This window comes from Fusarium vanettenii, assembly GCF_000151355.1.
Source record: "Fusarium vanettenii 77-13-4 chromosome 7 genomic scaffold NECHAsca_22_chr7_11_0, whole genome shotgun sequence".
NCBI classification, from domain to species: domain Eukaryota; kingdom Fungi; phylum Ascomycota; class Sordariomycetes; order Hypocreales; family Nectriaceae; genus Fusarium; species Fusarium vanettenii.
Window position 1 is genome coordinate 603666 of NW_003315863.1, and position 20878 is coordinate 624543.

The window sequence follows — 20878 nt, forward strand, 5'->3', positions numbered from 1 at the left end:
GCCCCGTAGGTATTTCTCAAAGATCACGACCTGCTAACAACCTCAAGCAAAGACCTTCTTCCACACCCAAAGACTCCTGCTATTCGTATAACGCTTGAATCCCTCAAGGCCCCACTCCATTCCGATACCACTCTCCTTGTGTCCACCGAACGGCACATTAGGCGCAACATCAAAGTGCGAGTTGATCCACACGCTTCCAGCGCTAATCTGGCGACCCATTCTCTCAGCCCGGTCCAGATCCTTGCTCCAGACTGAGGCGCCGAGACCTGTCTCAAGGGCGTTGGCGCGGTCGATGACGTCTTGCTCGTCCGACCATTTGAGGAGCGGCACGATGGGGCCAAAGGGCTCTTCGACGACGATGCGGGAGTTTTCAGGTGGGTTGTCGATGATGGCGGGTTCGATAAGGTAACCCTTGGATGTCTCTCGGATCTTGCCTTCAAGAGCGACATTCCATCCTTGCTTCTCGATCTCCGAATACATGTTCTTGACAAGCTCATATCTAGTGTGTGTGTTAGCATATTTGGCTGAGAGCAATTGGAGACAACTTACTGCATGCTGTTCTGCACTGGCCCGACAACCACGCCCTCCTCAAAGGCGCCACCAGTCTTGACATGGTTCTTTGTAAACTCAACCATGGCATCCCTGAACTGGTCATAAATCTTCTCGTGCACGTAGACTCGCTTGGTCAACATGCAGATCTGACCCGAGTTCAAGAACGACAGCATTGTAATCTTGGGGAGACACTTTTCGATGTCAACGTCCTCGCAGACAATCGCAGCGTCGTTTCCGCCCAGCTCGAGAACGACTCGCTTCAATGTCTTGGAGCAGCTGGCAGCAATCTTCTTACCAGTGGCAATTGATCCTGTGAAGCTAATCATGTCGATGCCAGGGTGGGCCGTCATCCAAGGACCCAGGTTATCGTCGCCGCTAAGGACCTGAAACACGCCTGGGGGGAAGACTGACATTCCAATCTCACCAAATTTTAGATCGCAGTATGGGGTGAATGGAGACGGCTTCATGATAACGGCATTGCCTGTCATGATTGCGGGACCGACTTTGCCCAATCCCAGGAGCATAGGCCAGTTCCAAGGGACGATGGCGCCGCAAACGCCCAGTGGGGGAAACGTCGAGGTAATTCTTCTCTCCTCTGTGTCTTCAATAATCTCATCCTTGACCTCCATGGTAGCAAAGGCCCGTAGCCAAGTCAAGGTCATGTCCATCTCCTGCCCGGCCAAGCCCAAAGGCTTGCCTTGCTCCATGGACTGCAGCTTCTCGAGCTCATGGCGATTGGCCTCAATGGCATCGGCAAAAGCGATCATTAGCTTGCTTCGCTCCTCGTGGGTGGTCTTGGACCACTTATTAAACGCGACACGGGCATGCTTGACTGCGAGATCTAGCTGCTCTTCGGTAGCGACAGGGACATCGGGCAGAGCCTGCTCCGTGGACGGATCGATCGAGTGCCGGGTCTCTGGGGTAGCGGCGAACTCGCCATTAACGATGTTACCAGGGTAGGTCTAGAAAGAGTTAGCAGGGTTCAGTACAGTGGACAGGGGAGTGACAGACGGAAATGTCGATTTTAACAGCCATGTTTTTCTCTTTGCTTTTTCTGAGAAAATTTTCTTGAGAAAGCGGATCGTCGGCTGCAGAAGCTACCAGGCACTGTATTTACGTCTCGAGAGCTCTGTCGAGGGGACCTCATGAGCTGATTTTACGGGCTATGCTCCTGCAGCTCGCTGACATGGGGACAATTAGTCCTTGCATACTCCGTACGTACGGCCCAATCGCATCCAGTTCAAACAGTCCTGGACCTTGAAGAGAGCCGCCGCGGAATCTGAATCGGGACAGCTTGGCGAGACGCGGAGCTCTCTTCAACTGCGGAGTAACACCCGTGTTGGAGTGAAGCCAGGGTGACGTCGCACCATCATCAACGATACGACCTAACAGATCCACAGATGGAGCATGGCTGAAGAGGGGAAATCTCCAAGCCTCGGTCGACATGACGACGTCAGTTTTCCAATCTCTGCTGATTTTTCAGAGCGGGGAAACACAAATACCGCTTTGCAGGACGGCTCAAGGGCCATTAGTATTTTACCCTGACCTTGCAAACACATTTGACATGTGTTGGTTGTCAATCACCGATGCACCCCTGTTCCCCGTTATCATCACCTAAACTCTAATTCCCCCGTAGAGCTGCAGATGGGATCGGTTGTCTTGATCTCTTTCTTCTCATACTCTATTTAGGTTCCATTTCCCGCTGTCCTTCTCAAAACGGGTCTAGTGCGAGTCTTTAAGGATTAGAGGTACAGGAATAGCGCAGGCAGATAGCAGTCACGTCGTTAGCTCGTATCAAACGTGGATGCTCCCGTTCAGATAACTTTGCCCTTGATTTTATCTATGACAGGTCATGGATATAGAGTTACTTGGCGATGGCAGTTGGGGGATGTCAATGCGGCGCGGGTAACGGCGGTGCAATCTCTCCACAGCCAATGGTAGGCGAGTCCATCTACCGAATTCTATCATTGTCCTGTGAAGTCTTGCCGTTGCTGCCCGGGCAACTTTAAAGAAGGATGCCATGTCCCACACCTAGCCAGTCTCGTAGATACAATTTGTGATGACTGAAAACCCCGTCATTTCCTGTCATTTTGCCCTTTCCTTTGTTTCGTAAAGTTCGGCCACTCGACGGCCAGCATGGCCTTGGACCCTTTGACGGCCTTTACGGTTGAGGCTTGGACTTATTTAGGGCTCAGCCTCATCATCGTGACCATTCGCTTCGGTGCTCAATGGCGTTGGATGGGGCTTGGAGGATTGGCTCCCAATGACTACCTTATGGTTTTAGCTGGAGTGAGTTGTTAACGTTTGACCACGTGGTGATATTCTCAGCACTAACGACCCCACCCCTTCTTCGAGCCCTTGACCAAGCTTATTGGCAAGGATTGACCAACAATGCGTAAGCCCTTGCCCTAAAACAGCATTCGATTCGTGACCCCCTCAGCGGAGGATATAAACGTATTAGGAAGCTGACTCATCTTGTTATCCAGCATGACGGACGAACAACGTGCAACCCTCGACCCCCACAGCGACGAATATTACCGACGAGTTCATGGATCGCATACACAATTATTCGATTGGCTGGTGTATACGGTGTTGCTTTGGTGCCTCAAGCTATGCTGGCTGCTCATCTTCAAGCGCCTCGGAGATGGCGTCGATGACATGACCATGAAGATCAATATTGGCTTTGCAATTGTCGGGGTGACGTTCCTTGGAACCTTTTTCACCATGCTGTGTTCATGCTGGCCCATTTACAGGAAGTGGCAGATCTACCTTGATCCTGGAACTGCGTGCATTCAGAGTCTCAGGCACCGATGAGACTTTTGCTGACATGTACATCATCTATCCTGTCGTGTCGCACGTTCAAGCTTGGACCTTGATCTGGAAAAACTTGAGCACCGACCCGTACATTATGTCTATCCCCCTACCGGTAAGAACATTGGACCCGTCTTTTAGTGGCTAATAATCTTGGAATACTAACGAGCCTCCTTCTTTAGATAGTCTGGAACGCCAACATTCCCAGAGCAAAGAAAATTGCTCTCGTCATCATCTTCTGTGGCGTTCTCATCACAGCAGTCTTTGGAGGTCTTCTGTGCAGTTACATTCTCCAAGGTGGCGTAAAAGGCCCCCAACAAGCTGGAGAGTGGTCCAGCCGAGAGTCTTTCGTGGCTATGGTTGTGACCAACCTGCCTGTTCTCACACCTTTGATCCAACGCGGTGTGAGACGTGCTCGTTTAGGATATCCAGGATATAACGGACCTCGGTCTGCGGGCACTCCCGGCGTCAGTAAGAGCAGTAGTCGTTTTCAGCTCGCGACTATAGGTGGCAAGGGAAGAAAGAAGGCCGCCTTCAAGCACCCCCTTTCGTTGCCGGGGGAAGCTTTTTACGAACGATACGGCTCCGAGAAAGAAATTTTCGAAGGAGGCCAGAAGCCGGCTAGCGCTACAAACATGGGCTCAGAATCATACAAAAAGGACGATGGTAAGGCTGGCGAGGAAATTATTGTGACGGCGCAATGGAATGTGGAGCATCACGAGTCGAAACTTCATGAAGTAGACAGGCAGAGTAAGAGGTTTGTCACTGACGGCTACTGAGGCAGTGAGGCAAGTTATAAAAAGGAATGAATAATAACCGTGGGAGAACGACCAATGGACAATACTATGTCAGGTCAGGTCAGCTATAGTGTGACAAGAGGCAAGATAAGTTCCATGATTTGACCATCATACACGGGTGATAACTGATGGTCAATTGATTGCAAGAAAGCCAAAGATAATACCATTCACGGATCAAAGCATCATGTATTTAATGAAAGGAACCAATGAGCACAGGGAGAATAGGATCCAAGGCAGGTGTAATTGAAAATGCATTCTTATTGGGGGATATCATTATCTAAATGTTGACAAATTAAAAGAATCGAAGCATCGATCAGCCCTCACCACCTCTTAAAAACAGCACGACGACCCGGGATGTGTGATAGGGTCCCGGTGGCATTCCATCCTCCCCCAGGAACGATCACGATTGGGATCGGCTCAGGTTCAGCCTTCTGGTGGCTTTCCTCCTGCTGCATCTTGTGCTCCGGCGTAGGAGCGGGTTCATATTCTAGCATTGGTTCAGGCTCATGCTCAGGCACAGCTTCAGGTTCATGCTCCGGCATGGGTTGTGGTTCGTGCTCGGGCATGGGCTCAGGTTCATGCTCAAGCATTGGCTCAGGCTCGTGCTCAGGCATTGATTCGGGCTCATGTTCGGGCATAGCCCCAGGCTCATGTTCAGGAGCAGGTTCAGCCTGGACGGGATGCTCGACAACCGGCTCATGGACCGGCTCCTCTTCAGCCGGCATTTCATGTTCAGCAGCAGGGACTGTCACTGTGTGGATAGCCGTAACGTGCACCGTCTCTGCGGCTCCGTGCTCCGTGACGGTGTGTACCACGGTGACATGAACAGGCTTTTCAACCTCGACAGTATGAACCACCTCGACTGGCTTCTCCACTTCGACAGTGTGAACAACCTGCACTGGCTTCTCCACGACAGAGGTGTGGATAACTGTGACTGGCACCTCAACAGGTTTCTCAACCTCGACGGTGTGGACAACTTGAACAGGCTTCTCGACCTCGACCACGGACGTGTGGATGACGGTCACTGGCTTTTCCACTTCAACTGGCTTCTCCACCTCGACTGTATGGACAACCTGAACGGGTTTCTCTACAACAGAGGTATGGATAACTGTCACCGGCACCTCGACAGGTTTTTCAACCGCGACTGTGTGAACGACCTGAACAGGCTTCTCGACTTCCACCACGGATGTGTGGATCACAGTAACTGGCTTCTCGACCTCTTGGTGGACCACAGAAGTGTGAATGACTGTCACGAGCTTCTCGACTTCGTGGTTCACCACTGACGTGTGGATGACAGTGACGGGCTTTTCCACTTCATTGTTGACGACCGAAGTGTGGATGATGGTGACCAACTTCTCGATGGGCTTCTCGACGACGACCTCTTCCACCTTGGTCTCAATCTGATGCTTGACCTCGGTTTCCGTCACGTGGATGGTCTCTGGGTGTAATGTGACGTGGACTGTCTCTGTGACGTGCTGGATCTCAGGAGGGAGTGTGACGTGAACAGTCACGATCTCGTGGACAGTGACTTGTATTGGCTCACAGCCAGGAGCTGCTTCATGGGCCGGTACAGCTGGCTCATGCTCTGGCTGGACTGGTTCATGGACTGGTTCAGCGGGTTCATGAACTGGCTCTGCGGGCTCGTGAGCAGGAGCTTCGTGGCCTTCTGTCGTATTTGGCGTGAAGAATGAAGGAGAGGCTGTGACAAGGCCAGCAAAGAGCACCAGGCTGCCGACTTTCGAGAAGATCATGTCTAGCTGGCGACTAGGTCGTCAATGGGAAGGATCGTAAAAGGAATGCGGTTGGATCGTGATGTGGATTAGGAAATAATGGGCGATACCAGATCGCAAGAGAAAAGAATGAAGGATTAAGAAACGAAAAAAGATTATTGCGGTAGAAAGGAATGAGACACACACAACTTGATGAGAGAGGGGATGAAGATCAGACTTGGAACCGGCGGGAAGTGCCAGGTTTTACTCTCCAAGTGACATGTGCCAGGCGACACAAGGAGAGGCTCTTGCTGATGCTAGAACAATCATGAGACGTCGCTCAGCTCGGTAAAGACGATCCGCGCCATGTTTTTTCTTCGTCCTGATCCATCGCAGTGACTCTTGGCTCGGGAACAAGCTGTGCCGTAACGCACTGAGACAATGGTAGTGTTTGGCAGATCTCATTCTCAACTCGGTTGTGCCTCTTGGCTCTCGTGAACCTGGCAGCCCCATTGTCTGATCCTGTAGAATGTAACCCTTTCGTCCGGTAGGGCGTTGTTATTAAGCTTCAATCAAGCTTCAATCAAGCTTAAGTCAATATGGGGCTTGTGAGTGGAAACTTGATGGGTTGTTTCAAGTTGGCTTGGCAGGGGTCGGCAAAAGGGCGACCCGACCGTGATGGCGACCTCGTAGGGCGGGATGGCCGTGAACCGGCCTCGTTCATGTTTCAGCCTCACAGTTTCTACCTGTTTCAGGTATCAACCCCTTTGTAAGCGGTCTCGAGTTACCAAGATGGAGATGCAGCCAAGAAATCTGACTTGGCGTCATCTACGTACAAGAAGATCTCACGTCGCCGGCTTATCGCGTCAGTTCAAGTCCCCGAGTCAGGGATTGATGTTGTGTCAGAAGTGCCGAGCAAGCCGGGAGGCAATGCAAGGCGTTTTTTTTGAAGCGATGTGGTATTTACCAAGGCATTTACTGTTGAGTTGCATTGCACTGCCTACTTGCGTTTCAGTCGTATCTTGCTGATTCTGATTATCATGCACTTTCACGATACGGGGAAGAATTGTCGCCATTGATCCAAATGAGCTGCGCGTCAAAGCAGTACTTATTTCAAGGTAGTGTGGCGCCTCACAGAATACCCGCAACAGCTTCTTACCCATCCACAGGCTTGACATCCAAGAAAAGTCGTCGTCCCTTGGGCTGAACTGCCCATAAATCCTTCATATGCATGTCATCCGGCTTCATTTTACTACTCAACCTAAAGTCGAGCCGCCGCACCAGGCGGGGAACTGAGAGGTAAAGTTCTGTTTTCGCAAGTGTCTGCCCCATGCAGTTCCTCGATCCTACACTGTAGGGCGTCAAGGCGGCGTTGGCGTCGTCGAGATTGATGCCCTGGCTCATCTTGTGGCCTTCAAGCCAACGCTCTGGGATGAATTCATCCGGCTTGGGGAAGAGTATTGGATCTCGGTGATGCACATAGTTCTGCATGCCGACGACGGTTCCAGGAGGAAGTGTAAGGTCGGTATCGGCAACCTCCAGCGGCTCGCCCAGAATTCGTGGGAGAGTCGACATGATGGCTGGATACACCCGATACGTCTCCTTGATGACCGCTGAAAGGTAAGGCAAGGCCATCAGCTCCGATAAAGAGTCACCAACTCCCTTGAGCTCTTCCCGTAGTGTCTCTTGAACTCGTCTTCCTTGAGGAAGCGCCAGAGCGTAGATCAAGTAGATAAAGGTGTGTCCACTAACCCCGCTGCCTGCCAGAACGATGCCCATAGCTTCTTCCAGCGCTTCGCGGAAGTGATAACTTCGCCCGAGGTGTTTATTGTTTGCCTCGAGAAGAGGGGTCACACCGAATTGCTTTTTGTCGCCAGGGTCTCGCTCTTGGCTTTCGTAGCCCTTCAACATGCCAATAGTGAGCCTCTCCCATTCATCAAAGGCCCGATAAGCATGTCCAAGAATTCCAGGTAGGCTGGTCTTGAACCTGAATGTCGGAAGCCAAGGGAATAGGATGTTGGCAAAGAACGTAGGAGGGCTTGCCTCGAGCGCTTCGAGCATGTGAATGGTCTGGCCTGGGTCGTCGGGAATGTCGGCATCTACAAGAAGCTTGCATATAATTTCGAGGCCCCATGCTCCGAACAGGTCGTAGGCATTCGCTGTGCTTGTAGGAGAGTCTGAGGCAGACTTTAGGAGGCGATCGATTAGAACATCCGTCCTCTGCAAGATGCTGGAGGCGTGCGAAGCGATTTCTTGTTGAGAGTAAGTCTTTGCTTGAAGTTTTCGGCGTGAAGAATGGTCTACGGCGTTGCTGGTACTGGTTAACGGAGTCAATGAGCGATGTGAACGGGGTACATACGTAACGGAAAAGACGTTCCCATGTCCGAGGAAAGAAAATGGCGAGTAGAACTTGGGATCCTTTAGGGCTTGCTTGTTTGTGTATATTCGGCGATACATTCTCCAGTCGGATAGCGAGACCTCGTTGGGCCCAACACGTACGATGGGGCCATATTTCTCGTGCAGGCGTCGCAAGACCTGCAAGGCATTGGGTGTTAGTATGCAAAGCGTACTTTGTACTGATAACTCACATAGACTCGGTCGCATTTAAAGGTGGATGGAAAGAAATACAAGTCGGTTATTCTGGCGACAAAGGGTCCGGGGACACGACGAAGAGGATGAAGCAAGAGTCGGTAGGCGCACTTGAGAAATAGTCAGTCGATCCCATGGCTTCAAAGAACCTAGGCAAAGAGTTGTAATTGTATCGTACTTTAAGTACCGCGATTGACAGTAAGGCGAAGATGATCAATGCAGAGACAGTGTATAGGGTTGCCTCCTGGCCGAGTTGGGTGGCAATCTTGGCGACAGACAGCATGGCGTTGGGACCAAGAAATATTGACAAGACGCTACTAATAGTATAAAAATGCTATTCAGTCTCAGTAATGTGATTTCTTGGGGTCATAGAGCAATAAATGCGATAAATACCTCTTCCTTTGTGGCAATCATTCTACTCGTTGTCCCAACGTTGCAGTCAACGCCATTACTTTCGGGTACCACACTGCTCATCCAAAACGAGATTCTCTATTTCAAGCATGTCCTTTTCCTATCCAGAATATCAAGGCTTGGCCAAATCTCTCCTGTGTACTCCTTTATTCAACTGCTTAATGATTTTTGTATCCTAAACTAACTTTGCGCTTAATAGTCGTTATTCATCGTCCACTCAACCTCCATGACTCAAAGAACGGCCTGAAGCCTGAAAGAATATAATATTTGGTGAGCAGGACCGTCAAGATGATACATCTTAAGAACTGGACAAAAAGCAAGGATGCCCACATCGAGTTAGTGCTCCAAGAACTGACCCCGCGTTTTGGTTCATGGCCTCTGGTCGGCCCCAGATCCGGGGATTGTGGAGCCGGCCTGCGTCCTTGCTTTTTACTCTAACCGAGATGAGGTGATTTGAGCCATCGATATCTAAATCTTGGGGTTTGATGGATCTAGAGACATCATTCTGATCATCGCCACCTTATCAAGTTGCTCTGGCCCCCATGCTGTACGAAGCAGGGCCTGACCAAACCCTGTCTGTGGTGGAGGGAAAATCTAGCTGTAACTGTTCGAGTCTTGCACGACTTTGTGTTAAAGGCAAAGTAGCTGGCTCCTGCAAAACTAAACCGCGAAATTTGGCAAGGATTGACAAAATCCAGATTGGCTGGAAGTCGATGTTGGCGCCAAGTCTTACCAATGTGGTGATGTGGTTTCAAAGCTTCACCTTGGCTCAGCTCCCTCACTCAAGTCAGTGAAGGAGGATCCCTAAAAGGGGCTCGAAGTCTAGAAAGCAAACCAGTTCAGTTAATTTAAGTACATTTAGCAATCACAAAGACAGACCTGGGGCTTTATCATGTCTTGACCGATCTCAGGAGGCTCTCAACGTTATGGGATGTGCACCAGCAGTTAGGCCTAGACCCAGCCACAATTAGCTAGTGGGAGTCTTGGTAATGCTCCTTTCTTGAATTAGCATAGCTAGCTTTGTTTTTAATGCGCATCGCGTTGGCTTAAACGCGGGGCCAAGCTCCCTTTCAACTGTGGTCCCGAAATGGCTGTACTGACCAACGTCGAGGACAAATGAAGGGACTCGCCCACTCGGGTCAAAATGTGACCTTTTCTCTTGGCTTTTGGCTCTTCTGGGTCTTTCATGTCTGTTCAAATGTCGCTGCAGGACATGTCATCTGCCCCCATCCCATCTCAGATGATGACTGGACGGTTGGCATTTGACACTTTACAAGGGACCCTGTGATGGCTGGTTCGGCAGCGCTCAATTGAGCAAGCCCATTGTCTAATAAAAAGTCTTGGAAGGCGGCATTCCCCCGCTGACTTATCTGATACCCCACCGGCAGTTCAGATGAGGTTCCAAGCTCTCGGCTCCCTGACTCTGGCTATATGAAGCCTTGTCACCCCCATCCCCGAGATGAGATCTGCAAGCTTCTTTCATCAACACAGCCAGCATCCATCTGTTGAAGCAGTCTTTGTCATACTACTTTGATACCGTAAATCAGTGATAGCCCTTGGTCTACAATATGGCTCCCGACGGAATAAACCCCGAAAAGAGCCCCGTCACGAGCGAGAAGCCCGACAGCGAGGGACAAGCTACGCATCTCGACAATGTCCCATCAGAAGACGGAGACAACTATGAGGGACTCACAGCAACATGTGTCATTGTCTATCTTGTAAGTCAGTCCAATCACAGTAGTTTATGGAGTGCTAACACAACAGGCCATTCTTGCGGTTGGTTTTGCCGAGATGATGGTCATTGTTTCTTCAGGCAACGTGCGATGCCCAAATCGAACACTTCTATGGATGTTTGCTAACATTCGTTGACGTAGCTTGCACGAAGCATGGTTGCCGATATTGGTGGCAGTGACAAGACACAGTGGATATCGCAGTCTGTTCCTATCGTCAACCTTGCTCTGGGTGCTCCAGTTGCCCAAGCTGCGGATTACTGGTAGGATCTTCCTTCACTCAGCTCACGACAACACGCTAACTCATCAACAAATAGGGGCCGAAAATGGTTTCTCGTCATTTCCTGCGCCTTTGCCGTCGTTGGCAGCATCATCGTCTCTCGAGCCACCAACATCGACATGGCACTCGCCGGTAACGCTCTCGCCAGCATCTCCACGTCCGCTCAACCTCTTCTCTTCGCCGTCGCCTCCGAGATTTTGCCTCGAAGATATCGTCCCGCTGCTCAGGGTGGTGTCACTGGCATCTTTGCCGTTGCTGCCATCGTCGCACTCATGATGGGCAGTGCCGTGACAAAGGACAATCCCTCTGGATGGCGCATCGTGTGGTACTTCAACACCGGCCTGTTTACCTTCACGGCTCTTGTCGTTATGTTCCTGTATAACCCGCCTCCACGGCCAGAGCAGGTCAACTATACACTGAAGGAGAAGCTCAGGAAACTCGACTGGGTCGGCATCATCCTGCTTCCTGTCGCCGTTACTGTCCTCTGCATCGGGCTTACCTGGTCCGAGAACCCCTTCTCGTGGAGCAACGCTCACGTCGTCGCCCCCTTCACCATTGGCATCGTTCTTGTCATTATTCTTGCTTTGTATGAAGCCTTTGTGAAGAAGGATGGTCTCTTCCACCATGAACTCTTCAATCACGACCGAAATGCTTCTATTGCATTGTTCTTGATCTTTGTCGAGGGAATGGCGTTCTTCGTGGCCAACTCCTATGTGCCCCTGGAGGTGTCAGTTCTCTTTGAAACTAATCCAGTCTTGGTCTGCCTCAATTTCTCAATTGTCTTTATTGCAGCCGTGGTTGGGAGCATCGTAGCTTCCATCTATTGCTCATGGAGTAGGCAGTTGAGATGGCCCTTGGTTGTGTCCTACATTGGATTTGTCATCTTCTACGGTAAGAATCTGTCCAGTTCCAGGCTTCCACATACTAACAGCATACAGCAACGATGATGTCTGTTGGCTTTGGCGATGGAAAGAATGTCTGGGGCTTCAACGTCTTCCTCGGTCTTGGTTTCGGTGGCTGCCTAACATGCATCGTCGTCGCAGCGCAGTTCAGTGCTCCGCCTGAGCTCCTTTCCATCAGCAGTGGTGCCCTTATCACTGCTCGATCCGCTGGAGCATCAATCTGCTTTGCGATCTGTAACGCCATCTTCAACTCGCAGATCACCAAGAACCTCCCCAAGGATATCGCTAAAGCTGTTCTTCCTCTTGGTCTCCCTACAGAATCCCTCGGGCCCTTCATTCAAGCCTTGTCCGACCATAACGACAGCGCCTTTGCTACCATTGAGGGTGTCACTCCGCAAATCATCCAAGCTGGAGCTCATGGTCTGCAGCAGGCTTACATCACATCACTTCGTCCTCTTCACGGCTTTGGCCTTGCACTATCTACAATTGCTGTCATCGGTAAGCACGAAACAATGCTATCCACCCAGTACAACGTGGCCAGGCTAACAGGCTGAATAGCTTCTTTCTTCATTATTGATCCTAAGCGTGACTTCAATATGAATGTTGATGCACCACTTGATGCGCCCAAGGAGCACCCCAAGAAGCAAATCAATGCTTAAGCACTGTCGTGGATACTGGTTGCTTCAGCGATGGTATCTAGGTAGCTAATTCATCGCAACTGACCCATATTTCTTTCTCTAAATGTGAAAAAAACTATGTATTCTACTGCTCAGGCTTCCTGCCCCAAACAAAGTGCACCGGGAGATAGAGGTGAATAGATGGGTCTTGAAGTTCCTTCTTGACCTTGGCCATAAACACACGAATCTCGTCAATGTTCCAGCCGAGAACCTGGCTGAAAAGTTGGGGTGTATATGAGTCGACGACTTGCAGCTCCTGAATCGATTGGTATCTTCCAATCTCCTTGAGCTTGGGGTCCTTGGGCCACGCGCCAATAGGTAGCTAGGTAGGTTAGCAAGGTAACTTGAGCCAATGCATTTTCTGGGGAGTTGATATGTACCTTGCGCACTTCATGCTTGACGTCCACAAATCCAGCCTCAATCACCTTGTCCTTCCAGCTAGGTGCACTGTTCAATGGCTTGCCAAACTTGACACTAGCGTCCCTCAGGGTCTGCATCCACTGCTGTGCGTTGGTGGCCTTCTCAAGGGTGCCATCGTCAGAGACGAACCGAGCTTCGACACCCTGGAACTCGATGTATCCGTTAGGTACAAGAGACTTGAAAACTCTTTGAAAGAGGAGGAGGTCGTCAGATATGCATCCTTCCAGCTCGCGGCCATGGATAAAGTCAAATTGCTTCTTGTACACCCAGTCATCTTCAAAGTCGTCAACTTCGAAGACGCAGTTGGGGGGTGTCCTATTCAAGGCATTAGTGAGGCATAGACTATTAAGACCAGGGCATATACCATTGGGGCTGAATGGGGCTGAGATCGGTTCCAATCACTTCTGCTGATTGGTGCTCACTGTGATGCACCGGTTAGTTGGATGTCCCTTGGCTAATCCAATATCCAGAGCTTACTCTGCGGCATCCATAGCCCAGATACCTGTGCCGGTTCCCAGATCGAGGATGCGCTGAGGGCTCTTGTCAATGGGGGCAAGGTAGAGCTTCCCGTCGAGGAGGAGACTGTAAATGTGGTGAACTAGGTCCATTCGGTCCTGTTCCTCTTCATCGTTGGGCTATTGCTCAATGTCAGCTTTGGCCCTCAATAATTCCGAGAAATTTTACCAAGATATAAGTGCCTTCACGGAACGCATGATAGCGGCGTCCATTCTGTACATGGTCAGTATCCAGCGGGCATTTTTTGTCATTCCCCATACCTCGTATCTAATAAATATCATTCCAGGTCAGACATTTAGTTCTTTATAAGAGAACAATGACAGAATACTCACCTATAGTTGTAAATGCTCGATTTCAAGGAAGACAGATAGCTAGAGTTTCCCTCTCTATTGGGAGACGTAAGTCAACTAAGCCAAGAAAATCGAGCTCATCAAACTCACGAGGCATCAATGACAGAGTCGGCCTCTTCCAGAGTATCCTAATAGCGGGTTAGGGACCCTTTCGTGTCGTCAAAATCAACAACTCACATCTACTTCCAAATGAGCATCGTGCTGCGGCTCCTCCTGGGCAGCTGAAGCGACCGCCGGCTCTTGAGTTTGTTGACTAGCCATGATTCACGTAATTTACGTCGTCTGAGGCGATTTCCAAAATGCGGGAATAAGAACAATATTTATCGTCCAGATGACTGGAATGTTTTTATACGTTGCATCTTTTCCCCCGCTCTGCGCGTCACGCGTTTAATGAGCTCAACTCTCTGCACGTCTTTTACCAAGACCAGTTGGAATGCGAGCCGGTCATCCGAATGACCCAGTCCAAGCTCTGCAAGCCAACTGTTTTGGCAAAGGGTTCCACTGAAAGCTCCGCAAAGAATGGAACCTCTCCCTTGTTCTTTGCAGGGTGTCAACCTGACATTGAGAGCTCGGGTGTAACCATATGTGTTACGCGGCATACAGTTCTTACTTCCCATGCCGCAACCGGGAATAATCTGGCACATTCCGAGCCAATAGCTGAAAAGAATGGCCTGTTTTCTCCCTTGAACTGGTGTTCCGTTTGCGAGATAGACTACGAGACAAGGTCTCACCGCTGTGGGGGTGGAGCGGGGCCATCAAAATCCTTGACGTCGTCAGCGCCAGTGACCAACCACAAGGAATCTATGTCTTGGTATGTCTTGGCTAGATATAAAAGACTGATTTTAGACTCGAAAATTTTTCCAAGCAATATTTCCTAATTCGGAGAAAGAATTTATCGAGTTTGTTAGCTCTGGTGACGGCTCTTTGTCTGAGGGAAATGAGCCGCCAAGGTGCCTGGAGTCATGGTTCAAACGCGTCAGATCTAGCAAGGAGAATCCATGCTATATAAGCGTAAGTATCCGAGACAAAAGTGTCCGGAACGTGACTTGGGCTATAATCTCTGGCTTTTGGATTTATCTGGTACTTTTTAGAACCATGTGCTGTAGATGGAAATTTTCAGTTGTTCAAACACGATACACTAGTCTAGGCCTGCAAAGCTACATGGATATTCATGTACAGGCCGTTTTGGGATCTGATGTATAGTCAGCCATTAGATGTTGACATGGCGACTTTCTGCCTTCTATTGGCTGCGTACGTTCACTCGTCGTCGAACCTGAGACATCAGGCTTGTAGCTCGTATTGGTCAGCCAATGAATAGAGTTTCTTGCCACTGGTATTGATAGACCTTGAGAGGTGTGGATTGAATCCGAGTGGCCACAATGAAAAGTCAAGTACGAATTAGGTAGTCTTGGAATAGACCATCGCTTGTAACAACAGTATTCACAGCCAAGAGCAGAGTGCATCCTTATCTCATGCTCCACAATTTATATCGTGATAATCATGTTCCTGATGGAGTCGTGTCTTAACAACCAACGCCCGCTCGGTGGCGTTGACTTGAACTTAGCTTTATAACTGCCGACACAATGATCGACCTAGATCAAATTCCCCCTCCAAGTAGAGATTGATTCAACACAATGATGACCAAGGTCACCTCGGCAAGGCGTATCTCACTTGTTTGATAGACCATGTTGTGGGTTGCACGGTTTCTTTTCTGGAAGGACGGCTGGTACAGCCACCCAACTCAGTCGCCCCACCACCGACAATACTTATCGCACAGCAGTACTTACAATACAATTACCAGTAAAAAGCTCCACCGGTTCTTCCAGTATCATACCATTTAGCGTCTCTGTGATAGACAATGATTATGTTCGGCAAAGCAGAGGAAAGGCCAATGTTGAGCGATAACGTTCGCCGAACTACCCTATTGCACAGACGGAACCTTCGCAGTGTGGGACGTGTCTGAGACCCAGCCAATAAGCGAATGGAGAAACGCCCGGCTCATGATTCAGCCTCCAGCACGGGACGGCACATTCAACGGGTGTGGCGTATTTATCCGCCATGGAGAAAATAATTACCGTTATCATTCTGCGGAGCCGATGAAATACGCATATAACATGACCTTAGAGTTCAATAGTCTCTCAACTCTTGTTTTCCCTCCCGAGTGTCTTAATACAGGTTACGTATAGCTCCCGGTCAGCCACAACTGCACTGACAGGGACTTGAGACAGTAGCCGAGGCCTCGACTCGCTGGAGTCGGGACCCTCTAGGCTCCGCCTTCGCAACGGTCTCTCGAAGCGGCAATTGTTCCATGGATTCTCCACCTGACCTCGGACACCTTCTACTTGCGGCGTAGTACTGAAACCCATGTACGGACCGAGAGCTTGGACAACGGGACGCTGTGGAATCGATCGGTTCCTTCGGCAGAGCGGAACCAGCGGAGAAGGAGAAGAAAAGGAGGAGAGTGTTGATGCGCAGACGAGATTGACAAAAGTAAAGAAGAATTATTTGTGAGGCTATCGCAACATGTTGCGCTGCGAGGTGCTAAACACGGCATGAGCAGAATTCCCATCATCAGATGCCTCATGCTTGCTGGTCGTGACGTGAATATCAGTTTTACGCATAATACCCGGCACATCCTCTGCCGAGCCCAAAACACCATCAGAACTGTCTCCATCTCTCTGGTCGACACCACTCCCCAGAGCCTGAATACCACTTCGACGCGACAGATTCTTGCGCCAGTTCGATTGCAGAGCGTACCCCGAATCTCCTCCCTTGTTGGACCTGCTTCGGCTTCGACTTCCCACTCTGGATTGCTCGTTGAAGTATCTCACTAGCGGAGCGAGGGTGGGGACCGAGGCCACGATGATGCCGAGGTTGTTTTCTACCGTTGACCACATGATGAGGGGCCCCGAGTCGATGAGGTTTGAGAGAGATTTGATGGTTTGTATACGGACGATTTGGATGATGGAAATGAATGTGCCCATGGCGAAGAGGCCGAGGAGGACTGTCTTTTTTCGATTCGGAATTTGTAGCTTCATAAGCGTCGGGAAGGGAACGAGCATGCTAGATATCGTAAGCATGGGAGATCAAGGCAGAGGTAGAGAAATCTTACACTACCACGTCAAAGACCATGGTGATGGAGGCCATCGCGGTATACATGGGCACACCGTCGAGACAAGATCCTCCAGTGACGCTGGCATCCCACTGCTTGCGAACCTAAATGGGGATCGTCTTTAGTAAGGTGAACAGACCTGTCGGCAACAAAATGCACTTACGGGCGTGCACAGATTGACCTGGGCCATCAAGAAGGAAAAATGGAACAGAGTGCAGGCGACAGCGACAACCACAGTTGCCTTGTACCAAAAGCCTGCTGCCATGAAGCGCAGGTAGCTCAAGAGAAGACTGAGCTTGAATCCAAGAATGCTCGAAATGTAGCTATCGCGGGATGAGTATTTCGATCGACGACGAGGCGTGGTATCTTACAAAGGTGCACCGATGAATTGTAACTGCGTATGTTGAGCATCTGTTCTGTAATAGCGTGATGAAGGCAATCGACTTACCAAAAGAAAGTGATAGTAGTTTTCCTGAGGCATATCTTCAAGGTTCTTGAGTCCGAGGCCGTACTTCGTTTCTGTTCTCTTTAGTCTCTTGCTCTTGGCAAACCTTCAGCTGGCATCTTACGGATGATCGTCACAACTGCAAACCCACAGCTGGCAAACTGATCGACAAAGAGCCTCAGTCAGCAGGGATTCCAAACGACCCAAGATGACGGTTCTTACCCATGTTGCAATAATGATCCAGTCATCTGGTTTTCCCCCGAAGGATCAGCGTCAGCTCCAGGGTCTCTCCCACGTGTAAGACGGGATTCGAATGCTTACCTGCTCCGAATGCTTTTACCATGAAGCCTCTGACGTAAACGCGCATAATAACCACAAGAAGTGCAACGGACGTGAATACAATGGCCAAGGATGAAATCTGGGGGCCAGAGGTGGGAGCACCATCCGGCGCATTGTACGTCCACCCTGCCATGGTGAAAGAAAGGAGCACTCGACAAAAAGAATGAAGGAAATAAAAAATTCCAGAGAGAATGGGCTACGACGAGGGAAATAAACGAGCGCAGGAGAGCGTCTTCGTGTTGCTGTCACTCTACCAAAGGGGTGCATCAATGGTGCGGCGAGAAGCCACAAAGTAACGCAATTCAGCGCATCTGCCGCAAGAGTTCCATCCTACAAAGTCCCCCTCGGTGAATGAAACCATTCTAGAACTGTTCGCCACTACTCGGCCTTTGATAAGCCACCCAAGTCTACAACAAAGCAAAAAACGTCATGTGGTTCTGGACATGGTTGCCCTCCTTGGCCCCCAAGACAGATCCAATCTCCGGTAGTTGCTGCATGTGAAAAGGGAGACCCGACAGACCGGGTAGGAATCCCTATTCCAAATGTCAAAAGAGGTCCAATGACGATGGGTCTTCAAGGTTCTTTGTCAGGGGTCTTTTCTAGACCCGGATCGGTGACAGGCCCGAATATCGTTAGCCAAGAAATTGGACCCCGTCTTGTTAGTGACATCTCTAACTTTCGCGTCAACACAGTAGAGCGACGCTAACACATGGAGTTTCCTAATGCGCTCTCTTGCAGACGGATATACAGGTGAGTCTAGACTGCGGCTCCCTGCTCGAACTGACCATGATACCCGTCAGTCAAGAATGTCCCGGGTTACCCGTTCATGCAGATTGAAATTAATATCGCAGGAAAGCATCACTTCAAAAGGGTCTATTTCTTTCGGCCTTCCTCTCTTGCTTTCTGCCCACTCCTTAGTCTTGTCCCTCATCCCCCCCTCCCTTGTTACAGCCTCTGCAAGGTCCTGAGACACTAAAGATGCGCGTCGAAACTCTCTTGATCGGGTCTCTTGCGGCCACGGCCCTCGGAGCAGCCGTTGAAACCTCTAGCTGCAAGTGCTTCCCCGGCGATGCGTGCTGGCCATCTGAAAATCAGTGGAAGAGCCTCAACTCTACTGTGAATGGTCGGCTCATCAAGACTGTGCCCCTGGGATCGCCCTGCCATGATCCCACTTACGATGGAGAGGAGTGTCAGTACCTGCAGAGTCAGTGGCAGTCACCTGGAATCCAGTAAGTCATATCTTGCATGTTCTGATGCACGCTACCTGCAACACCTGCATGTGTGGGTGTGTAGCCACTTGTGGCACCATCATGCAAATCCCCTACCCGATCCGTCCTGGTGGTACATTGATCTAATACGGGTTACAGCATGGACTCGTCCTCTTCTATCATGGCCCCATGGTTCGCCAACCAATCATGCGATCCTTTTCAGCCTCAGTCCAGTGCTTGCACTCTTGGCAACTACGTCCGTTACGCTGTTGACGTCCGAACCCCAAGTGACATTGTCAACACAATCAACTTTGCTCGTAACAACAACATTCGCCTCGTTATCCGCAACACTGGACATGATTACAATGGCCGCTCGACCGGTGCTGGTGCCCTCTCCATCTGGACTCACCATCTGAAGGACATCACGTTCAAGGATTACAATGCCAACGGCTACAAGGGCAAGGCTGTCACTATCGGCGCCGGTGTCCAGGGCTTTGACATTCTATCTGCTGGCCACAAAGCCGGATACGTTGTCGTCGGAGGCGAGTGTCCTACAGTTGGCCTTGCTGGCGGATATACCCAGGGCGGTGGTCACTCTGCTCTCAGCTCAAGCTTCGGTCTCTCGGCCCAGAACACGCTCGAATACCAAGTCGTCACCGCTGACTCTGGACTTGTCACCGCTTCACGAGAGAAGAATTCGGATCTCTTCTGGGCTCTGAATGGTGGCGGCGGTGGCAACTGGGGCGTCGTCGTCTCCATGACTGTCAAGGCCTTCCCCGATACCAAGATCGGTGCAGGAACCCTGGGCTTCTTCACCACCAACAACGACCAGGCGACCTTCTATGAGGGAATTGAGGCTTTCCACTCTAAGCTTCCAGCTATGGTTGATGCCGGCTCGATGGTTGTCTACTACTTCACCAACACCTTCTTCCAGATCGCCCCCTTGACAGCCTACAACAAGACCAAGGAGGAGGTTCAGGCCATCATGAAGCCCTTTGTGCTGGCGCTGAACGATCTTGGAATCAACTACACTGTGGGTTACGACCAAGGCAGCTCCTACTATGACCACTACGACAAGTACTTTGGTCCCCTGCCTGTCGGCAACATTCAAGTCGGTATTGCCCAGTACGGTGGCCGTCTGATTCCCCGCGACACCATTGTCAACAACAACGCTGCCCTTATGGAGACTGCCAAGAGCATCGTTGAGCAGGGTGTCACTTGGATTGGCGTTGGTACCAACGTTGCCCCCTTCAGCAACCCCAACACGCAAGCTGTCCTCCCTGCTTGGAAGAACACCCTGGTGCATGCCACTCTGACCACTCCCTGGAGCTTTACTGCTCCTTGGTCTGACATGCTTGACCTCCAAAACCTCATGACGGAAAAGATCATGCCTGAGATCGAAGCCGTTACACCTGGTAGCGGTGCCTACATGAACGAGGCCGACTTCCGTCAGCCCAGGTTTCAACAAGAGTTCTTTGGAAGCAACTATGCCAAGTTGCTCTCTATCAAGAAGAAGTGGGACAAGAACGGATTATTCTACGCTCTGAATGCGGTTGGAAGTGAGCAGTGGTCTGTTGCTTCTGATGGAAAGATGTGCAAGGCCAAGTAAAGTGGTCGTTAGATACTTCCTGTACAAAGACTGCGAGGGATGTCGACCGCAGCACTCTTGACGTTGGAATCCATAGATTATTACCTAATGTGTCTTTCGCAATCGATCTCGGTGTTGATTGACTTTAGAATAGCATGACTCATGTCTCGCCCCATTGAGCTTTAATTCATTCAGCCAGTGTTCATGTGATATCAAGCCCTATATGCCCCAATGTGATGATGAGAATCCCAACTCACAAGATCAGCAATATTTTCTTTGCTCTTCTTTGAAACTCAAGATGGCCTTGTCGTCATATTTTTCAACCTTGTAAAATGACATATCGTCTGTCTGTTAGTACCGTTGTAGGTGTAACTGTTGCTGTCAGCCAAGTTTAACACCGGCAGCAAGCAGTGAGAGCTCTGAGGAAGGAGAGTTGCTCGCA

At 50.3% G+C, this 20878-nt stretch overlaps 8 protein-coding genes across 8 annotated transcripts; 3 read left to right on the top strand and 5 right to left on the bottom strand.

The window, feature by feature from the left end:
- Window positions 1-42: 42 nt before the first annotated feature.
- On the bottom strand, window positions 43-1998 carry NECHADRAFT_83186 (uncharacterized protein; the record flags this gene model as incomplete). The annotated part of the gene is made up of 3 exons (XM_003044526.1): window positions 43-499; window positions 550-1514; window positions 1771-1998. 3 exons carry the CDS (start codon window positions 1996-1998, stop codon window positions 43-45), a joined length of 1650 nt encoding a protein of 549 aa, XP_003044572.1.
- Window positions 1999-2721: 723 nt separating this feature from the next.
- Window positions 2722-3767, top strand: NECHADRAFT_26107 (uncharacterized protein; the record flags this gene model as incomplete). Its single annotated transcript, XM_003044407.1, has 5 exons — window positions 2722-2845; window positions 2881-2947; window positions 3039-3349; window positions 3417-3478; window positions 3546-3767. Coding segments are annotated over 5 exons (786 nt in total), but the record flags the coding sequence as incomplete, so codon positions are not given.
- Window positions 3768-4480: 713 nt separating this feature from the next.
- Window positions 4481-5911, bottom strand: NECHADRAFT_83188 (uncharacterized protein; the record flags this gene model as incomplete). Its single annotated transcript, XM_003044527.1, has 1 exon — window positions 4481-5911. One exon carries the CDS (start codon window positions 5909-5911, stop codon window positions 4481-4483), a length of 1431 nt encoding a protein of 476 aa, XP_003044573.1.
- Window positions 5912-6844: 933 nt separating this feature from the next.
- On the bottom strand, window positions 6845-8741 carry NECHADRAFT_83189 (uncharacterized protein; the record flags this gene model as incomplete). Its single annotated transcript, XM_003044528.1, has 5 exons — window positions 6845-6869; window positions 7029-8186; window positions 8229-8404; window positions 8458-8568; window positions 8637-8741. The coding sequence occupies 5 exons, from the start codon at window positions 8739-8741 to the stop codon at window positions 6845-6847; spliced, it is 1575 nt and encodes a 524-aa protein (XP_003044574.1).
- Window positions 8742-10743: 2002 nt separating this feature from the next.
- NECHADRAFT_45862 (uncharacterized protein) lies at window positions 10744-12440 on the top strand (the record flags this gene model as incomplete). Its single annotated transcript, XM_003044408.1, has 6 exons — window positions 10744-10862; window positions 10917-11142; window positions 11284-11491; window positions 11612-11770; window positions 11818-12279; window positions 12340-12440. Coding segments are annotated over 6 exons (1275 nt in total), but the record flags the coding sequence as incomplete, so codon positions are not given.
- Window positions 12441-12543: 103 nt separating this feature from the next.
- Window positions 12544-13652, bottom strand: NECHADRAFT_45900 (uncharacterized protein; the record flags this gene model as incomplete). The annotated part of the gene is made up of 5 exons (XM_003044529.1): window positions 12544-12780; window positions 12839-13193; window positions 13243-13299; window positions 13356-13513; window positions 13563-13652. The coding sequence occupies 5 exons, from the start codon at window positions 13650-13652 to the stop codon at window positions 12544-12546; spliced, it is 897 nt and encodes a 298-aa protein (XP_003044575.1).
- A 2809-nt stretch (window positions 13653-16461) lies between these two features.
- NECHADRAFT_6187 (uncharacterized protein) lies at window positions 16462-17764 on the bottom strand (the record flags this gene model as incomplete). Its single annotated transcript, XM_003044530.1, has 8 exons — window positions 16462-16807; window positions 16857-16960; window positions 17020-17179; window positions 17228-17250; window positions 17305-17375; window positions 17426-17462; window positions 17524-17549; window positions 17623-17764. Coding segments are annotated over 8 exons (909 nt in total), but the record flags the coding sequence as incomplete, so codon positions are not given.
- Window positions 17765-18618: 854 nt separating this feature from the next.
- Window positions 18619-20457, top strand: NECHADRAFT_45771 (uncharacterized protein; the record flags this gene model as incomplete). The annotated part of the gene is made up of 2 exons (XM_003044409.1): window positions 18619-18869; window positions 19008-20457. 2 exons carry the CDS (start codon window positions 18619-18621, stop codon window positions 20455-20457), a joined length of 1701 nt encoding a protein of 566 aa, XP_003044455.1.
- Window positions 20458-20878: the final 421 nt, after the last annotated feature.